The sequence below is a fragment of the Lissotriton vulgaris genome, chromosome 2_2, assembly GCF_964263255.1.
Source record: "Lissotriton vulgaris chromosome 2_2, aLisVul1.2, whole genome shotgun sequence".
Taxonomy (NCBI): domain Eukaryota; kingdom Metazoa; phylum Chordata; class Amphibia; order Caudata; family Salamandridae; genus Lissotriton; species Lissotriton vulgaris.
This window is the reverse complement of record NC_141688.1, coordinates 103,522,790-103,542,182: the sequence shown is the minus strand read 5'-3', so window position 1 is coordinate 103,542,182 and position 19,393 is coordinate 103,522,790. Positions and strand designations below refer to the sequence as shown.

The 19,393-nt window shown below is 43.9% G+C and overlaps 1 protein-coding gene across 1 annotated transcript in view; it reads left to right on the top strand.

Annotated features, from left to right (window-relative positions):
• The window catches only part of ADAM10 (ADAM metallopeptidase domain 10), a 542,337-nt gene that overhangs the window by 417,716 nt on the left and 105,228 nt on the right, over positions 1 to 19,393 (top strand). The window contains exon 9 of the mRNA XM_086959374.1: positions 982 to 1,145. Within this exon, the coding sequence (XP_086815500.1) occupies positions 982 to 1,145 (164 nt within the window). The remainder of the gene's footprint in view (positions 1 to 981; positions 1,146 to 19,393) is intronic.

The following is a 19,393-nucleotide window of genomic DNA, read 5'->3' as shown; positions in this document are numbered from 1 at the left end:
CTTCTCAAGTAGGTTCACATGATGTGCTTGATTCCGCCATGTAGTTTGCGGCTTAACAATTACCAAGTTCTACACATTCATATTTGTTTCTTTAATATGGCTTGTTCCTATGGCAGTCAGAAATCCACCATTTCCTGGGAGAAGGACTAGACTTTAAATTAGCATTTTAACCATTTAGGCTTAGAGCGGTATATGCTGCTGGTCTAGTGGATAACAAAACCTTCTCTTGTTTTGTCAAGAAACGATGGAGGACAACCATCGAGATTCTTTTCCTAGGACACTACTCTCTTCGCTTTTCGTCTCAATACAATCCACTGATCCCAGCAGCCATTGTCAGGATACAAATAAACGGGTATTAAAGATGGACACACAGTGGTGGGGAGAGGAGAAGGGCAGTTTTGTAACAACTGTTGCATATTTGCATAAAAATGTCAGAGTAGGGTGAAACATAATTACAAATACAAAAAAGCAATGAATTTCTACTGGCCGAAATGGCCTTGCGCTTCTCAACACAAATTACCGGGAAACCATCTGGCATATAGTTTGGTATCTGTTTTGAGGGACCCAATTATTTCCCAACTGAAATGCAATATTTATCAAACATTGCCACTTTCATAATTTTTAATAATTCTAGTGTTTTATTCACTGTCAGAAAAGATTCTATTTACAAATTAATTCAAATCACAGAAGTCCATTCCTAATGAATCCCAACTCCCATATAGTTGTCGGCCAAGTGTGTCCTTTATCATGATGATTTTTAATACAGGTCAGTGCAACAAACATGAAATCGCCCAGATATTACCAAACATTTCCACTAAAAAAAGAAGTCCTTTGTTCTTTGCCAATGCTTGCTACGATTTTGTTTCCTAATCTTAGAGACTGCAGTAGTTTGTAAGCCAGTAGCTTGTCTTCATGAAAGCAGTACTCGCTCCGTTTTGAATGTAAGCAGCTTTGAATATTCATTATCTGCTCAAATTTCAGGCAGCTCTGGTGGGATTTGTGAGAAGAGCAAACTTTATTCTGATGGCAAAAAGAAATCTTTAAACACTGGGATCATCACTGTACAGAACTACGGATCCCACGTCCCTCCGAAGGTCTCGCACATCACGTTTGCACACGAAGTTGGACATAACTTTGGCTCTCCTGTAAGTATTGGTGATTTTACTTCATGCTTTCCTTTCCAATCTTAAGTTCTGACCACTTTCTGTTGCCCTCGCATGTGAATCTTTGTTACACCTATTGTAAATTATTGCAACTACTTCCATACCAAATGTCTGGCAGTTGTCACAGCTCACCTCAGAAGACCACATATTCATGTCTTCTCCTACCTAGATGACTCGCTCCTCAAGCCAGTACTTAGTAAAACTGTCTACTACACGCTCAGACCACAATAGGTCTACTTTATCAATTGGGCTTCACGGTCAATGCACAGAATTCTCACCTGCATTCTTCAGATGCAGTCTTATCTAGGAGCTACTATCAACATACATAAAAGCTCTAGCCTCTCCCAATGTAGAGAGAATTCAAAACATTCAGTCTAATACTACAGTTTCAACCCAACCAAACATTACCAGCCAGAGAATTCAATCATCTGCTGGGAATGATAGCATCTTGCATCACAATTGTGCCCCATTCAAGACTTCACATGCGTCCCCTATAAGAGTGCTTAGTACGTTGTTGGAATCAGCCAGAGGGTCAATTAACCGATCCAGTGTCGGTAGACGGCCGCACCCATCACTCTCTGCAGTGATGGAACCCACAAATGTTATCAAAACGGCTGCTCTTCATCGTCCCTGTTCCACAGGTTGTGCTAACAGCAGACACATTCCTGACTGGTGGGGGGGCCCATCTCCAAGATTACATAATCCAAGGTCTGTGGAACAACAAACACAAAACTCTCCACATCAACTACCTAGAACTTCTAGCAGTGTTTCTAGCTCTCAAAGCTTTTCAAACTTACCTCATAGGCAAAGTTATCTTAGTCCGCACAGACAACATGACTGCGATGCACTATGTACAAAAACAGGGAGGGGACACACTCTTTGCAACTGTTACGCCTCTCTCAAGCCATTTGGAATTAGGCAATCCAATGTATCTTCTGGTAGAAAACCTTCCAGGCGTAAATCAAATTGCCGACCTCCTCAGCAGAAAAAGGCAGCAAATTCACAAGTGGAAACTTCATCCCCAAGTTCTCCTTCCATACTTCCAACAGAGGGGTTTCCCACAAATAGACCTGCTCTCCACAGTCGACAGCGCAAAATGCCCAAACTTCGCCTCCAGGTTCCCACACCCGCCCTCCAAAGGCAATGCCCTAGGGATGAACTGGTCAGGGATATTTGCCTATGCTCTTCCGCCTCTTCCGCTCATTCGGATTCAGAGGCCCAGGCAAACATCCTCACACTGATTCTAGTAGCTCCCACATGGGTTCATCAGCCATGGTACACCACCCTGTTAGAGCTGTCAGTAGTTACACATAAAAAGCTACATCTCACCTCTTAACTCCTTACTCAGAACCATGGAGAAATAAGACATCAACATCCCAAAGAGTTGGTGAGCTACAGACATTAAACTTAGAGGAACTCTTCTTTCAACTCCATAAAGACAGAGTAGTTCTAAGCACAAATCCCAAATTCATTCTCTAAGTAGTTTCTGCTTCTCATATTATCAGTTGTTACCTGTGTTTTTTCCTCAAACTGATTCAGTTGTAGAACAAGCTCTTCCCACGTTTAATGTTAAAAGAGCATTATTGTATTATATAGAATAGACCAAAGATTTTCGCAAAACAAATCATTTGCTCCACCTCACAAAGGCCATCCCATATCTAAATCTGGCATTTCATGATGGATTGTTAAATGCATTCAAACATGCTATGCAAAAGCTAAAATAACTTTATCCACTCGCAAAATAGGGGCTACTATGTCTTTTTTGGGTAATATTCCTCTAGCTGACATAGGTAAGGCAGCTCCATGATCTACACCACACACATTTACCAAACACTATTATGTAGATGTGTTAGTATGCCAACAAGCGAATATAGGCCAAGCAGTACTTAAAACACTGTTTCAAACAAGTCCAACATCTACAGGTTAGCCTCCGCTTTGGGAGTATACTGCTTTGTAGTCTATGAAAAGCATGTTGATCTACAGCACACATGACTCGAACGGATTATGTTACTTACCGAGTAAGCATCTGTTCATGGCATGTAGAGCTGGTGATTCACATACGCCCATCCGCCTCCCCAGGCACCTATAGTCGTTGCAGTTGTTTATTATATGTTCATACTCATGGACATCTCTATACTGCACTTACTTACTATATTCTCACCTCTTGCGTGAAAACAATCTAACAATAGAGTTGATGCCCATGCCCACTATCACCAAAAGGAGTAGTAAGGCTCTCTCAGAGGACAGTGGGCGGGATGTGAAGATATGTCCCCTCTCCCCTGTCCCCTGGTATCCCTTCCGAAAGTAATATTGGATCACTGTGTCTGTAAATAAATCATGAGCATAGAGGAACAGCACCAGGTAGGACTAATCAGTGGCAGTAAGACAAGTTTTATCAGAATATTAAGTGTCCCTCTCCCTAGAAGATCTTATCCTGAAATCCATGTTCTGTGATGGGGACGGGGGGGGGGTTATTTTGGTAATACATTTGGGGACAAATGTACTTGCATATACTTCTTTACATACATATGTATACACCTACCTTTACTTAAAGTTAGCAGGAATACCCTTTGCCACCTTTTTGTTATCTGTTCCAATGTTTTTATTATGCATTTGCCCCTGTTACTGTTTCATGCATCACAACCGTGCTGCAAGCTAAATGAGAAAAAGCCACCCATTTCTCAGGAAAAAAAATTCTCTTCCTTACTTCATAAAGTTCTTCTTGAGTTAAGTTGTACAGATTATGTGCCAGTTAGTATCTAGTAATAGGTTAATGGTGGTAAGACACAGGCTTTCTTGTTTGTTGTTACCTCAAGGACATGATATTCTCTCCCTGGTTTGGCGCAAAGGTTTGCTTCAGACGCCAGATACAGTAATGGGAACCTGACCATTTACTGTAGCCATCTATCATTTGAGTCTTGCATACACGTAGTAGCCTACACTGTACACTTTCATGTGCCCTCATGGTTAAAGATACCTTGGATCATGATAAAAACTTGGTTTTACCTTGTGGTCTCTTCTAAACTACAGTGCAGATCAGAAATGTATTTAAATTGTGCCCAAAAGTAGATTCAGGGGCTGGCAGCAGTCCAAAAGCATGGCAGACTTATCTTTGGGCTGCAGAAATAGGACAACATTTCAGAAAACTGGGCTGGTTAACACCAAACTGGCAAAAAAAGATACGTTTATTTTTCTTGTCTGCAAAGCCACTAGAGACCAGTCCATGGCCTCCTCTCCAGCCGAATGTAATTTAGTCAGCAGGGAAGGCTGTGGTTCACACTGGTCATCTCTATGGAACCTCGATAGACTGGACCTGGGCTTGTGGGAGGCTGAACTGGGAGGCAAGTTACGGAGCGTGTTGCCATTGGGCCCCAATGTTCTTCCCTTGCTGTTGTTCTTACTAGTTAGGCTTTATTTCCCCTTGTGATCTGGGCACTAGCCCTGCGTGCATTAACCCCTTGCGTGCGGGGCGTATTTTCCGCCTGTGCTGACTCCGCCTTGCGCGGGCGGAGTCATGACGGAATGGTTCCGTCATCAGCACAGCTCAACCGATGCTGATGACGGAACCGTTCTGTCATCAGCACGCAAGGGGTTAATATTGTCTTTCTTTTTGTTGCTTCTGACTCGTGTGTCCTTGGTGCTTTTACACTTGGGTTTTTATCTCGCTGTTTAGGATATATTTGCATTCAGGGCTCAGTTGGTATTTCTATTGGGACTTCATGCACCTTGAAGCTGATTATTTTGCTCTGTTTGTACTCTACAAATGGCAAACACGTTTGTAATTATTTTGCAGTCCTATTTGTTATCGGAGTGCCCTTTCCTGAATCAAACCTTTCGCTTGCTCACAATTGAAGCATTTGTATGGTGAGGAGATTGTATTTACATTACAAAGTAAATACCTTCACCAAGATAAGCATTTAGCTGTCTTTCTGGATTGTTCATAGGAAACCACACATTTTTATATTAGTTTCTTTTAATATTTTTAATACCACATCTAAATTAGAAAACTAACATACTTATTTTAAAGTAAGAAATCCATGGAGCTCGCTGGCCAAAAAAGCAAGACGGAGAGAGGCTCTAGAATCACAAAGAGCAGGGTTGAGAGACCCTGAGATTATGAGGACAGAGTGCAGAGTGAAGATATACACTGAGTTCATCCAGAGAGTAAGGTCAGGGTGGAGAGATGCATTGAAATCATAAGGGACAGAGAGCAGGAAGAGAAGGGTGCAGAGAGGTACCAGGATCATAGGGTCAGGGAGAGCAGGAAGAGAAGGGTGCAGAGAGGTACCAGGATCATAGGGTCAGGGAGAGCAGGAAGAGAAGAGTGCAGAGAGGTACCAGGATCATAGGGTCAGGGAGAGCAGGAAGAGAAGGGTGCAGAGAGGTACCAGGATCATAGGGACAGGGAGAGCAGGAAGAGAAGGGTGCTGAGAGGTACCAGGATCATAGGGTCAGGGAGAGCAGGAAGAGAAGGGTGCAGAGAGGTACCAGGATCATAGGGTCAGTGAGAGCAGGAAGAGAAGGGTGCAGAGAGGTACCAGGATCATAGGGTCAGTGAGAGCAGGAAGAGAAGGGTGCAGAGAGGTACCAGGATCATAGGGTCAGGGAGAGCAGGAAGAGAAGGGTGCAGAGGCAGAGAGGCACCAGGAACATGAGGGACAAAGAGAGCAGGAAGAGACGGGTGCATAGAGGTACCAGGATCATAGGGTCAGGGAGAGCAGGAAGAGAAGGGTGCAGAGAGGTACCAGGATCATAGGGTCAGGGAGAGCAGGAAGAGAAGGGTGCAGAGGCAGAGAGGCACCAGGAATATGAGGGACAAAGAGAGCAGGAAGAGACGGGTGCAGAGAGGTACCAGGATCATAGGGTCAGAGAGAGCAGGAAGAGAAGGGTGCAGAGAGGTACCAGGAACATGAGGGACAAAGAGAGCAGGAAGAGACGGGTGCAGAGAGGCACCAGGATCATAAGGGACAGAGAGCAGGGAGAGAAGGGTGCAGAGAAGCACTGGGATCATAATTTATTTATTTATTCGGCTTATAAAGCGCACTGTCACCTTGCAGGCATCCTGGCGCCGATGGCGAACATGAGGGCAAGGAGGGGGTGTCTGGCGGGCAACTGAAACTAGGCCTTAGGAAACAGCCAGGTTTTCACGCTTCTTCTGAAAGGGAGAAGCTCCCTGATTTGCCTAAACTCCCAAGGGAGGCTGTTCTACAGTTTGGCCGCAGCCCGCCAAAAGATCTTCCACCAGACCTAGCTTTTTTAAACCTAGGTACTCTCACCAGTCTAGCCGATGAGGAGCTAAGCAGTCTAGTGGTAGTGTACCAAACAAATTTAGATTTCAAAGCTCGGGGTCCTAGCCCATGGAGAGCCTTAAAAACGAGGCAGAGGGCCTTGAATTGAACTCTTTGCCTCAGGGGAAGCCAGTGTAGTTCCGCCATAGCTGCTGCTGATCTTCGTGGCAGCCCTAAAACTAACTTGGTTGCAGCTGATTGGATTCTTTGGAGTCCATCCAACAGGAAGCCAGGGGATTCAAGTAAGAGGGCATTGCAATAATCGAGCCTACTTAAGATAGTACATCTAGCCACTAAAGCCCGCGCATGGGAGGGCAATAAAGGTAAGATCTTCCAAAGGGACCTGATAATTGCAAAGCAACAGGTGGTTGTTTTCGCAACCTGAGTTTCCATGGAAAGCTTATTATCCAGCATAATACCCAGATTGCGGACAATTTTAACTGGGCGCACCTTGATCAATGTTTCAGGAGGCCAGAAATTACCTGGGAATTGATGAGGAATCCTGTTCCCTGCACAGAAGAGCACCTCGGTCTTGCCAGCATTAAATTGTAGGGAATTATTCTGTAGCCAGCCGGCCGTATCCCGCAAGCACTCGTGGAACACCTCCAGCGGCGTCGAGTCCACACCCTCAAAAGAGAGAAGAAGCGGAGTATCGTCAGCATAGTTAATAATATCAATCTTATGAGATTTGATGACCGTCATCAAGGGTTTTAGGTAAAGATTGAACAGAATAGGGAACTCCATACGGCACAGAGGAGAAAGCGGATTGAAAAGAGGGAAGGGACACAGCCTGCTGTCTATCCTGCAGAAAGGATCGAAACCATCGCAGGGTGCATCCACTCACTCCAACCTCACGCAGTCTTCTCAGAAGGATTTCGTGGTTCACCGTGTCAAAGGCGGCAGACAGGTCTAGCAGGATCAGTGCTACTGCCTGACCCCTTTCTGCACGCTTTTGAAGCTCGTCCACAGCGGTCACCAAGGCCGTCTCAGTCCCATGGGCCGGCCGAAATCCAAATTGTACTTCCTCCAACAGCTGATGCTGCTCCAGATGTTTGGAAAGGGAAGTGCTAACCATGCGCTCAACAATTTTTGCAGGGAAAGGTAGCAGGGAAATCGGCCTGTAGTTTTTTGAACACTCGGGGTCCAGGGAAGGCTTTTTCAGTAACGAGGATACCAGGGCCTGTTTCCAGTGAGAGGGGACTATGCCGCTGGCCAGTGACTGATTACAAATTAGGCGAAGAGTAGGGAAAAGTTCCTCTTCATACTCTTTCCAGATCTTATGTGGAACTGGGTCTAAAGGTGAGCCCGAGGAGATCCCACATGCCAGCCTGCTGAAATCCTCCTCTGTTAACGGCAGAAATTCCAATAGTTTGTCGGTGAGCTGCAAGATAGGGCCTTTATCCACAACCTCCGAAACCCGGCCTCCAGAAGCAAGGGCATTACTGGACTCCGAGGAATCCTCAAGCTCCTTGATGATTAGCTCAATTTTTTCTCTGAAAAAGTTGGCCAAGTTGTCACAGAGTTCCTGTGAAGGGGGTACCGAGTTCTTAGCACAGTCCTAATAAGACTATTCAGTATGTTACAAATACTCCTTGAGCTATTCGCAGCATTGCATATAGTGGAGCAGAAGTAGTCGGCCTTGGATTTTCGAATCAAGGTCTTGTACTCCAAGATTTTGTGCCTCCAAAGCAGCCGATCTGTCTCATTCTAACCCCTTCTCCATCTTCTCTCTGCCTGTTTGCAAGCTAGCTTTAGACTATTCAGACTATCATAAGGGACAGAGAGCAGGAAGAGTAGGGTGCAGAGAGGCACCAGGATCATAAGGGACAGTGAGCGAGCAGGAAGTGAAGGGTGCAGAGGGGCACTGGGATCATAAGGGACAGAGAGCAGGAAGAGTAGGGTGCAGAGAGGCACCAGGATCATAAGAGACCGAGAGCAGGAAGAGAAGGGTGCAGAGAGGCACTGGGATCATAAGGGACAGAGAGCAGAACAGTAGGGTGCAGAGAGGCACCAGGATCATAAGAGACCGAAAGCAGGAAGAGAAGGGTGCAGAGAGGCACTGGGATCATAAAGAACCAAGAGCAGGAAGAGAAGGGTGCAGAATCACAAGGGACTGAGAGAGTACGAAGAGAAGGGTGCAGAGAGGTACTGGGACTATAAGGGACAGAGAGCAGGAAGAGAAGGGTGCAGAGAGGCACCAGGATCATAAGGGACAGTGAGCGAGCAGGAAGTGAAGGGTGCAGAGGGGCACTGGGATCATAAGGGACAGGGAGCAGGAAGAGAAGGGTGCAGAGGGGCATTGGGATCATAAGGGACAGAGAGAGCAGGAAGAGAAGGGTGTAGAGGGGCACTGGGATCATAAAGGGCAGAGAGCAGGAAGATAAGGGTGCAGAGAGGCACAGGGATCATGAGGGACAGAGAGCTGGAAGAGAAGGGTGCAGAGGGGCATTTGGATATTAAGGGCCTGAGAGCAGGAAGCGTGTGTGCAGAGAGGTACTGGGAACATAAGGGACAGGGAGCAGGAAGAGAAGGGTGCAGAGAGGCACAGGGATCACAAGGGGCAGAGTAGGAAGGGAAGGGTGCAAAAGTGGATAACAAGGCTCGATTGATAGACCGGAAGAGTTGGATGGAGAGAGATGCAGCGATCACAAGGACAGTAAAGAGTTTGGATACAGTAATTGCAAGAGGAACCAGAGATAGTGAATCCAGTAGGTCTGTTTTTTGTGTGAGTCTTTGAAAGCAGAAAGAGGTGACAGGGGTCGTGTCAGCCTTTTTACTTGTTCTAGGATCACATGAACATGCATTTGTGGTAATACACACAAGCATAAATGGTGGGAATGCGGTTTCTTAACATCTTAACATTTTTCCATTGTGCTTGCTACAATGTGGTGCTGTGTGCTTTAGGCAGCACACATAGGGTCTTACAGATGTAAATATAAGTGTTGACATGAGTGCACAGGCAATGCCGACTACATTGTGTTGTGTGTTCCGAGTGTTGGGGGTAAAAAGGCAGCAGTCGTGTATCTTGTATCGGGTATCTTTGAATGTTCATTTGATGAGGTGGAACATGTGTTCAACTAGGAGGGTTATGCTCATTGGCACAAAAAAGAGCCCTGTGATAAAGGATTGGCGCATGATTTCCTTGTACAAGGGCACCAAACCCCTGCACAAATCATCACCAGTCCAGTTGCAAGCAAGAGGTTCATGTTCTCCAGGGTGAGATGGTGAAGCACAATCAAATACCCTTACAAAATTAATCCCAATGTACACAGTCACTTACTCCCTGACAACCTCCTACTGCATATTTTGTTCTTACAAACCAGCACAGACAGAGCTAGGGACTATTCCTCTGAACAGCACTGAAATGCATAAATCCATGGGACACACAGGACGCCAGTGCACCACAGCTCTCTATCACTATTGATCTAACGCCTTCCATACCCTGTATGAAGCCTTTCTTGAGTGTTGAGTTGAGAACTGCTCTGTATCCGTTGTACAGCAAACACAAATGTGCACCTGTGTTTGGCCTTTGTAAGACTAGTTGGGTTGAGTGCCTGAGATGTGGAGGCAGAGTAGGAGAGTAGTGAAAAACTATGAGCAGACCATAATGAGCAGGATATAAAGCCCCAGCCTTTGCCCACGAGTGCCCAGAACATGCAACATATACTTGTGTTTAAGGCATGTGTGCTATAGATACACATAGTTTAGATACTCCTGCCAACTAGTGTTTGGTCCGGATGTTTGCGGGTTGTTTTTCTTCGAAGAAGTCTTTTCCAGTGAAGAGTTAAGGTGACTTCTCCTTTCAGTGATAGTGCACATGGGCATCAACTCCATTGTTAGATTGTTTTTCTTTCTGCCATTGGGATGGACATGTAGAGCATCCAGTCTTACACGAATGGAACGGTCGCCGTTTCAATTCTCTCCTCGTTGCCGTTCCAAATATCCGTGTACCGACATAAGGTCTGTAACCTCTGTCTTTCCCCAGAACATGAAGAGGAAGACTGAGACGTGTGCCTGTAGTTCCGGTCCAAAAAGACTCTGCTGGACCGTCGGGCTTGACGGAGAGACAGGCAATGAGAAAGTATCAAGGACACCCTTGATATCTTCGGTGAAGATATCGAACAGGAAGAAATGCCAGCGGAAAAAGAGGCCTTCTCCCTCCAGGACTCCAATTCCGAGATTGAACTAGAGTTCAATGACGTTCCGGCTGAACAGGGTACCTTGAATCCCAAAGCCCCTTTGCCCACCAAACCCCCTCCAACAAAAGGCTATTGGGCCACCACTGCCAACAGGCCATGGTCTGCACAAGACTCTGATTCAAACGCTCCCCCTTCTGGCTTGGCCCGAAACCGTAAGCTAAACCAGTAATCCCTTGAAAGAGGAAGGCAGACACTAAATACAGAATCCCTCTACAAGCCCTCCACCCCTCCACCAATACCCATTTTACCAGATACAGATCCTCTACACATTACACCATCAGATTCCCCTAACACAAATCTTTGTAGAGGATGGCAGAAATTATAATCCGCCACCACCCGATCCATTTGATGACTATAACATAGATCCACCTCAAGACACAGACCCTGATCTGTATCCAGCAAAACCTTCCCCGTCTGATGATAATACTGGATATTCGGAATTAATTGCTAGGGCTTCTAATTTCCACAGAGTGCCTTTACACAAAGCAGTAGAAGATTTCCTATTTGAAACATTAGGAAATGCACATAAAACATAAATCTGGCCTATGCTTAAAGGCATGTTGAGGAATACTGATGTTTTTAATGACCCAGTTAGAACACATATATTAAAACCTGGTGTAGGCAAAAAATATAACCCCACGCCACACCCATCTGAACCAGTTTTTATTCCGGGTCAGTTGCCTTTGGATTCCTTAGTGGTCTCTGATGCCCGTAAGAGGGCAAATTCAAACATCTGGGGAGGCACCTCCTCCAGATAAAGCTCCAAGCTCATAGATGCATCAGGAAGAAGAGTAGCTGCTCAACCAGCCAACCATTGGTGTAGAGCTAATACACAAGGTCTGTTGTCCAGATACGATAGATCTCACTAGGATGAAATCGAAGAATTATTAAAATATCTCTGAGAAGAACACAAAAGAGGGGGAAGGACATAGTGCAGGAAGGGAAACTTATTTCTAATTCCTCGATCAGGTGTGCATTAGATGCAACAGATACTGCAGCCAGAGGAATCAACACCAGCATTCTACTTATGAGACCTGCATGGCTCAGAATGTATTTCTGGTCTCAAACCAGAGGTGCAACAAATTATTCTTAATGCACCTTTTGATAAAGAATACCTCTTTGGGCCACAAATAGATCAGTCCCTTGAAAAAAGGAGAAAAATTTTTACTAAGTAGCAAAGTCTATGGAAGCACTTCATCTCCTTCTTCCAGAGGTTCCTTTTGTCGCTCCTTTTACAGAGGAGGCTCCAAAACTAACACGAACACCTCCGATGCGGCCGCATTTTCATAAGACACAGACACTATCACACCCCTCTAGAGGATTCTACAAGGGTGGATATAGAGGGAACAATTTTAAAAGGAGAGGTAGAGGTACACCAACTCGTACCTCCCAGTCCTCTAACAAGCAGTGACTTGCTACCACTTCTCTCCGACCATTCATCATCTGTCGGGGGAAGATTACAACAGTTTCTTCCCATTTGGCAATCAATAACAGACCAATGGGTTTTGGATATTATCCAACATGGTTATTGCCTGGGGCTTACCAGCAATCCTCTCAGTGTTCCACCTTGCATTCACAAACTCTTGCTACAACACCAAAGGCTTCTCAAACAAGAAGTATAAGCTCTTCTAACAAAAGGAGCTATAGCTCAAGTTTCATTAGAACATCAAGTATCAGGAGTTTACTAGCTGTACTTCCTAATCCCCAGGAAGGGCAGGTCTCTACAGCCAATCTTAGATCTCAGACCGTTAAACCTATACATACTGTCAGAGCACTTCCATATGGCTACCCTTCAACAAGTACTTCCTCTTCAACTTCTAAAACAAGGCAACTTTATGTCCACACTAGACTTAAAAGACGCATACTTCCATCAACTCAGCACATCGCAAATATCTCAGAATTGTGATAGTGGGAAATAATTATCAATTCAAAGTACTCCCATTCGGAGTGACACCTGCTCCCCAAGTAGTCACCAACTGTCTAGCAGTATAGCAGCTCATCTAAGAAGACAACAAATTCATGCCTTCCCATATGTGTATGATTGGCTCATCAAAGCCAACACACAAATAATGTGTTTCCAACACACTCAAGCTACCATAAACCTTCTCCTTCAATTGGGATTTACAGTCCATGCACAAATGTCCCATCTTCAACTCTCACAACTGCAAACATATCTGGGAGCAACGCTAAACACAACACAGCTCCAGCCTCTCCTAGTGCAGCCAGATTAAAAAACGTTCACGCTTTATTAGTACAGTTTCAAAACAGCCAATACCCAATAGTAAAGACTTTCATGCAACTGTTAGGAATGATGGCATAACGTATTGCAATAGTGCCTCACACAACATAACAGATGCGTCCTCTACAGGAATGCTTGGCACCTCCGTGGAAGCAATCACAGGGTCAATTAACAGACTGAGTGTTGTTAGACCGCCACAAAAAGGCGACCTTTTATCAACCAGATTCCAAAAATCGTACAAACAGCAGATGTCTCTCTCACAGGTTGGGGTTCCCATCTCCAGCATCTGACAATTCAAGGTTTATGGGACACCAAACACAGAAGTCTCCACATCAATTACTTGGAGCTTCTAGTTGTTTATCTATCACTAAAAGCTTTGCAGCCTCACCTCATAAGGAAAGTTGCCTTCGTCCGAACGGACAAAATGACAGCCATGTACTATGTACAAAAAAGGGGGGAGGGACACGCTCTACAGTTGTCATGCCTCTCTCAGACCATTTGATGTCGGGCAATACATCACAGCAGAACACCTTCCAGGAATGCTCAACCAATTTGCCGACCTCCTCCACAGGATGCGGGAACAAGTACACGAATGGGAACTTCAGCCCCAGGTTCTGCTTCCATACTTCCAGAAATGGGGATTGCCACAGCAGAGAACTAGAAATGTCCAAACTTCGCATCCAGATTCCCACACTATCTATCCAAAGGCAATGCCCTATGAATGAACTGGTCAGGAATATTAGCTTGCGCTTTTCCGTCTCTCCCTCTCCTTTCATTTCTAGTTCGGAAACTCAGATTTCATTCACTCTGATTCTAGTGGCTCCCACATGGGCTCGTCAACCATGGTTCACCACACTCCTAGAACTGTCATTAGTTCCACACCAAACATTACACCTCACTTCCAACCTTCTCACATAGAACTGTGGAGAAATCAGACATCCAAACCCCAAGGAGCTCAACCTGGCGATCTGGCTCTTGAAGTTGGAGTTTGGATACCTAAATCTACCACCGGATTGTATGACCATTCTTAAGGAAGCAAGACCACCTAGAGCATGTTATGCAGCAAAGTGGAAAAGGTTTGTTATATATCAGAAAAATAATACTATTGATCTGCTAGATGCATCTATACAGAATTTTATTTATCTTTTGCATCGGAGTTGGCTTAGCCTATAGATCCATTTGACTACACCTTGCAGCAATATCTGCATATCTACTAAACAGACATTTATCCTTATTCAAAGTTCCAGTAATTAAAGCTTTTATGGAAGGCCTTAAGAGAATAATACCACCCAGAGTACCACCATCACCTGTCTGGAACCTTAACACCGTTCTCACAAGGCTCATGAGTCCACCTTTTGAGCCATTACCCAATTTTGCATTACAATTCCTGTCATGAAGGGTTGCCTTTCTAATTGCTATCACTTCATGGAGACGTATTGGTCAGCTACAGGCATTAACCTTAGATGAACCCCCTCTTTCAATTTCATAAAGATAGTGTTTCTTCGTACAAGTAGTTTCTCTGTTTCATATTAACGAATAAGTTGTTACCTGTGTTCTTCACTCAACCTGATTCAGTAGCAGAAAGGTCTCTACACACACACTTGATGTCAAAAGAACACTATTATACTATATTGATAGAACAAAAGATTTTCGTAAAACAAAACCACTTTTCTTGCATTTGCTTCACCTCATAAAGAAAATCCTATCTCTAAATCCGGTATTTCTAGATGGATTATTGAATGTATTCAAACTTGCTATATTAACGCTAATAGAACTTTAACTATACCTCCTAGAGCACATTCTATGTGTAAAATAGGAGCATCTATGACTTTTTTAGGTAACCTTCCCATAGTTGACCTATGTAAAGAAGCTACATGGTCTACACCACACACATGTACAAAACATTATTTTGTGGATTTATTAGCACGTCAACAAGCTAATATACGACAATCAGTGGTAAGAACACTTTTTCAAACAACTGCAACACCCACTGGTTAGCCACCGCTTTCGGAAGGTACTGCTATAAAATCTATGCAAAGCATGTGTATCTACAGCACACATGCCTCAAACAGATTGTTACTTCCCCTGTAAGCAACTGTTCTGTGCATGTAGAGCTGTAGATTTACATGTGCCCTCTTTTCTCCCCTTGACACCTATGGTTGTTTGCATGGACATCTCTGTACTACGTTTGCTTACTCCATCCTCACCCTCTTTTGGGAAAACAATCTAACAATGGAGTCTATGCCCATGCGCACCATCACAAAAAGGAGGGGTCACCTTACCTCGTGACTGGAAAAGACTTCTTAGAAGAAAAACAACTTGCAAACATCCGGACCCAACACTAGATGGCATGAGTATGCATGTTAATCTACAACTCTACATGTTTACAACAGATACTTACAGGGTAAGTAACATAATCCTTTCTTTGCACTACAGAACAAAGACAATATAGCCTGTTTTGATGCGAACTTCAACCCACAAAAATATTTGCTGCCCTCCACTTGCTGCGTGTTACCAGGTCGGATCCCAAATGTAGCACCACTGCTAAAACAGCTTGTGATAGGCTCTGTTTTTTTTTTTATTCAAGCTAGCAGGGAGCACCCTTTTATAATGAATACAAGCATTGGCAAAGCGTACAGGTCTGCCATCAGCCTTTATGCTTTGCCTGTTATTCTTTTGTTTTGTCATTCCTTTTGACTTTATTGGCGAGGTAGCAGACCCTCCAGCCCTTCACTGACTACCTACCTGCCTGTCACACAGTGGCAGTCACAACTATGTAGATATAGTTAGGACCAGGTTTCTATAGGAAATGGATTTCTTGGTTTGCTAATACCTTTGGCACCGTTTAACTAATCTTTCCGAAACTTAAAAAAAAAAGTTCTCTCCATCAGCTCCTGCCTGGAAAGTTTCGAGGGGATCTTGCAAGCAACAACTGAGAAAAGGAAGAGGTCCCAAAAAAAACCTAACATTTACTTGGTTACTTAGCAGAGGGAGAAAGTATAGTCTATCTAGATACACGCTTCACCAACAAAAATGTTTGCTGACCTCCACTTGCTGCTTGTTACCAGGTCAGAGCCCAAATGTACCATCCTTGCTAAAACAGCTTGTGATAAGCTCTGGTTTCTTTTATTCAAGGTTGCAGAGAGCTCATATAACAAATACAAGTTGGCAAAGTGTACAGGTCTGGCATTGTCTGGGTCTGCCGTTTCGCTTTCTTTTGTTTAGTTATTACTTTTGTAGCATTTTATTGGAGAACTGGCAGTCTACAAAATGCATTCATAAAACCAGTAAAAGAGTAAACCGCTCCAACCTGGAGTGCTTTACACATGATGGTAAGGGCCAGGTGAAGGGGCTGACTAATAGAAAGACAGGAGCCGAGAGTGACGCGGAGCGAGCCAGTAGTAAGTAATGGGCGTGCTCTGGGTCCCATTAAGATATTTTTTCTCATTACAAGAGATTTTGGTACCACAAAGCAAGCGCTGTGCAGGCAAAACCTTAAAGAAAAGCAAACACATGCTGACAACCAGCACCATGTTTTCTAATATAAAGGGACTAGGCAGTCCTGAACTCAACATGAAATTAAGACACACCCAGTTGTTCTGAATCGTTCAGGAATGCTCTTGATCAGCATCCACTTGATCCTTTCCATAAGGCAGAAGCACAGTTACCACAGCATCAATGAAATTTATTTATTTATTTGATTTATATAGCGCACTATAACCCAGGGGTCTCTAAGCGCTTTGTCAGGGTCCGCTAGGCAATACTTAAGGATACATCTGGTAACAGGTTAGAGACCGCCCCATGCTTGCTGGAAGAGTACAGTTTTTAATTTCTTTCGGAAGGACTTGAGCTTAGTTTCTTTCCGCAGTTCCAGCGGCAGATTGTTCCACATAGCTCGAAGTGTGTGTGAAAAAGCACGCCCACCCACCGTAGCCAGTCTACAGCGTGGCTGGGCTAGGAGGGTAGCTTCTGCAGATCTAAGCACCCTCCCCGGTTTGTAGAGATTCAAACGTGCTTTCATGTAGGTAGGTGCCTTACCATGAAGGGCTTTATGTACAATACATAGCTCCTTAAACATTAGCCTCTGCTTGACTGGCAGCCAATGTAGTTCGCGCAAGAGGGGGGATGCATGAGTGTTCCTCCGTTTTTTAAAAATAAGTCTAGCAGCGTCATTCATGACAATCTGCATTCTATTTAAAAGTCTTTGTGGTAGTCCTATATACAACGAGTTGCCATAGTCCAGCCTGGCTAGGCTCATAGCAGAAACCGCACTCCTCAGAGTGGAAATGCTGACAAACATCTTATGTTTCAATCAAACTGTATATTCAAGAATACATTTCATAGCTCAAAAATAATTCTCTTTTGGCAACCATTATATGCAGCACCATAGAGATCCGTATTGTTGACTCCTTACACCAGTGGGTGGGGTTAAAATTCTCTTCAGACAGGTAATCGAAAAAATTGCCCAATATTGTTGCAAGAATTATAAATGATGGTCATTAATGTTCTAAAACTCGGGTTCATGAACTTTTGGGGGGATAAACACTGATAATCAAAACTGATATGAATGGTGTAAAGTGCAAGAGGAAATACAGGCATAGTAGTTAAGGTGAATATAGTCTGGGAAGCTCATTTGTATGACCAATTTATGCGAGAAAACCAGTCACATAATTGAACAAAATTAAAAAAATATATTTTTAGGGATTCCAGGTCAAAGCAAAACCAAGAAGATAGACAACCAAGTAGAATACATCCCTTAAGTTCCTAGTTTGCCACCATCATCCATGATTATGTGATAGCTATGTCATCATTGTTTTGCTCTTTCGCTGGGTATTTGTTTTTCTGAATCCTATTGTTTTTGTAACATCTGGATCCTGTTGTACATAATCGAATGTGAAGGAGCGTGTCCTATTGTGTGATATGGAATGGATCTGTGCATTTGTTCATGAATTGATTAGTGAGCTGTGAACTATCTTAGTGTTTATTTACAGGAATTATTATCAACTGTGTTGGTTAAAAGACTTCACTTTCTTAATACCATTCCCTAGACCTGTTCTAATTTCCTAAAGACAAGTGTGATCCCTCATAAAACATGGAGCTGAATTCTCTCTATCCTGCAACACGCATAAGCTGTGACTTTTCTTTATTTCACACCTTCTGACTACCTATCCTTTCACCTGGACCGGGTTGACCAACAGGGGAGTATAGCTATTTTTTATAAAACCGAATAAGCAGACAATTGTGGTTCTATTGACTCCCTTCTCTGCGAAGCGGTTTAATTTCTGGCGAAACTTTCAGCGAATCATGCTTTTAGAGGACTGCTCCGCTATCGCCGACCGGGCCCTCGCCTCACCTTTGCACAGCGCATTGGTTACTTCATTGAAAGCAAACTTATTTGGCACATTTTACTGTTCTGGGGGATTTTTACTTTCATCTTGAGGCCATTAAGGACTCTGATAACTTGACTTTGCTCCGATCGATAACCTTCTTTGGTCTGCTTCAGAAGGTGAACAGGATTTTTACAAACAATCCTTGTTTAAATGACATGAACACTCTCATTCTTCCCTGGTCCGACCACAAGGCTTTCTTTTTCTATATTTCTTGCTCCTACTTAGCTCCCTCTATCCCAGCGCCCCCTTCCTGGATTATTTCTCGAGCCTGGCCTAAGCTCCTAGCTAATGATTTATCCCAACTCTTTGTTATAACAGTTTCTGCGGACTGATTATGTAGAGCTGGTGGTCTAATATTCCACTTGATGGATTGAGTAGCTCCAGTACCTGGAAATAAAGGTCAAAATTAAGACGGTTTGCTCCTGCTTCTTGGTTCTCAGCAGAATAAAGTCCATGAAACAGACTTATAGAAGGCAATAAAGAACTTGTCACACTGTTTATAACAAGAACAAAAATGCCAAATATAGCAGCTGACTGTCCAAATATGAAGCCATGATTCGCAAAGTGAAAACCTTGTTCTTCACCACTAAAATTGAGAATGCTGCTAAATCCTCTAAGGAATTATTTGCCAGAGTAAAAAGGCTCACCCAAACCCCCTACCTCAGCCCACTGTCCGCAACCAGGAATTTACAACTCAGTGACCGAAGCCTTCCGCTTCAAAGTAGAGGATGTATTTGTTTTTAAAATAAATATTTATTATTATTTTATAATAAAACATCAAACAACTCAGCAAGTATATCTCAATCAATGTCCATTGGTTACAGATGATCAGGCTTACACGTAGTAAGGTTACATAGTTAACGGCATTATGATTGTCCTCCATAACTCCAGCGATGCCGTCCACCCCTTGCCGTAGACATCCCTCAATTCCCTTAGCTCGATATGAGTCTAGAGTGGCAGACCCTGTGTCTGTTTACCATTATGTGTGCCTTCCGGGACATATGTCTCTTCATCTTCCAACTCTATATTGTAGTAGCTCAGCCATGGCTGCCAGACTTTCCTAAAATTTCTCGGACAACCCCTCGCCTTATATACTGTCTTTTCTGCACAGTAC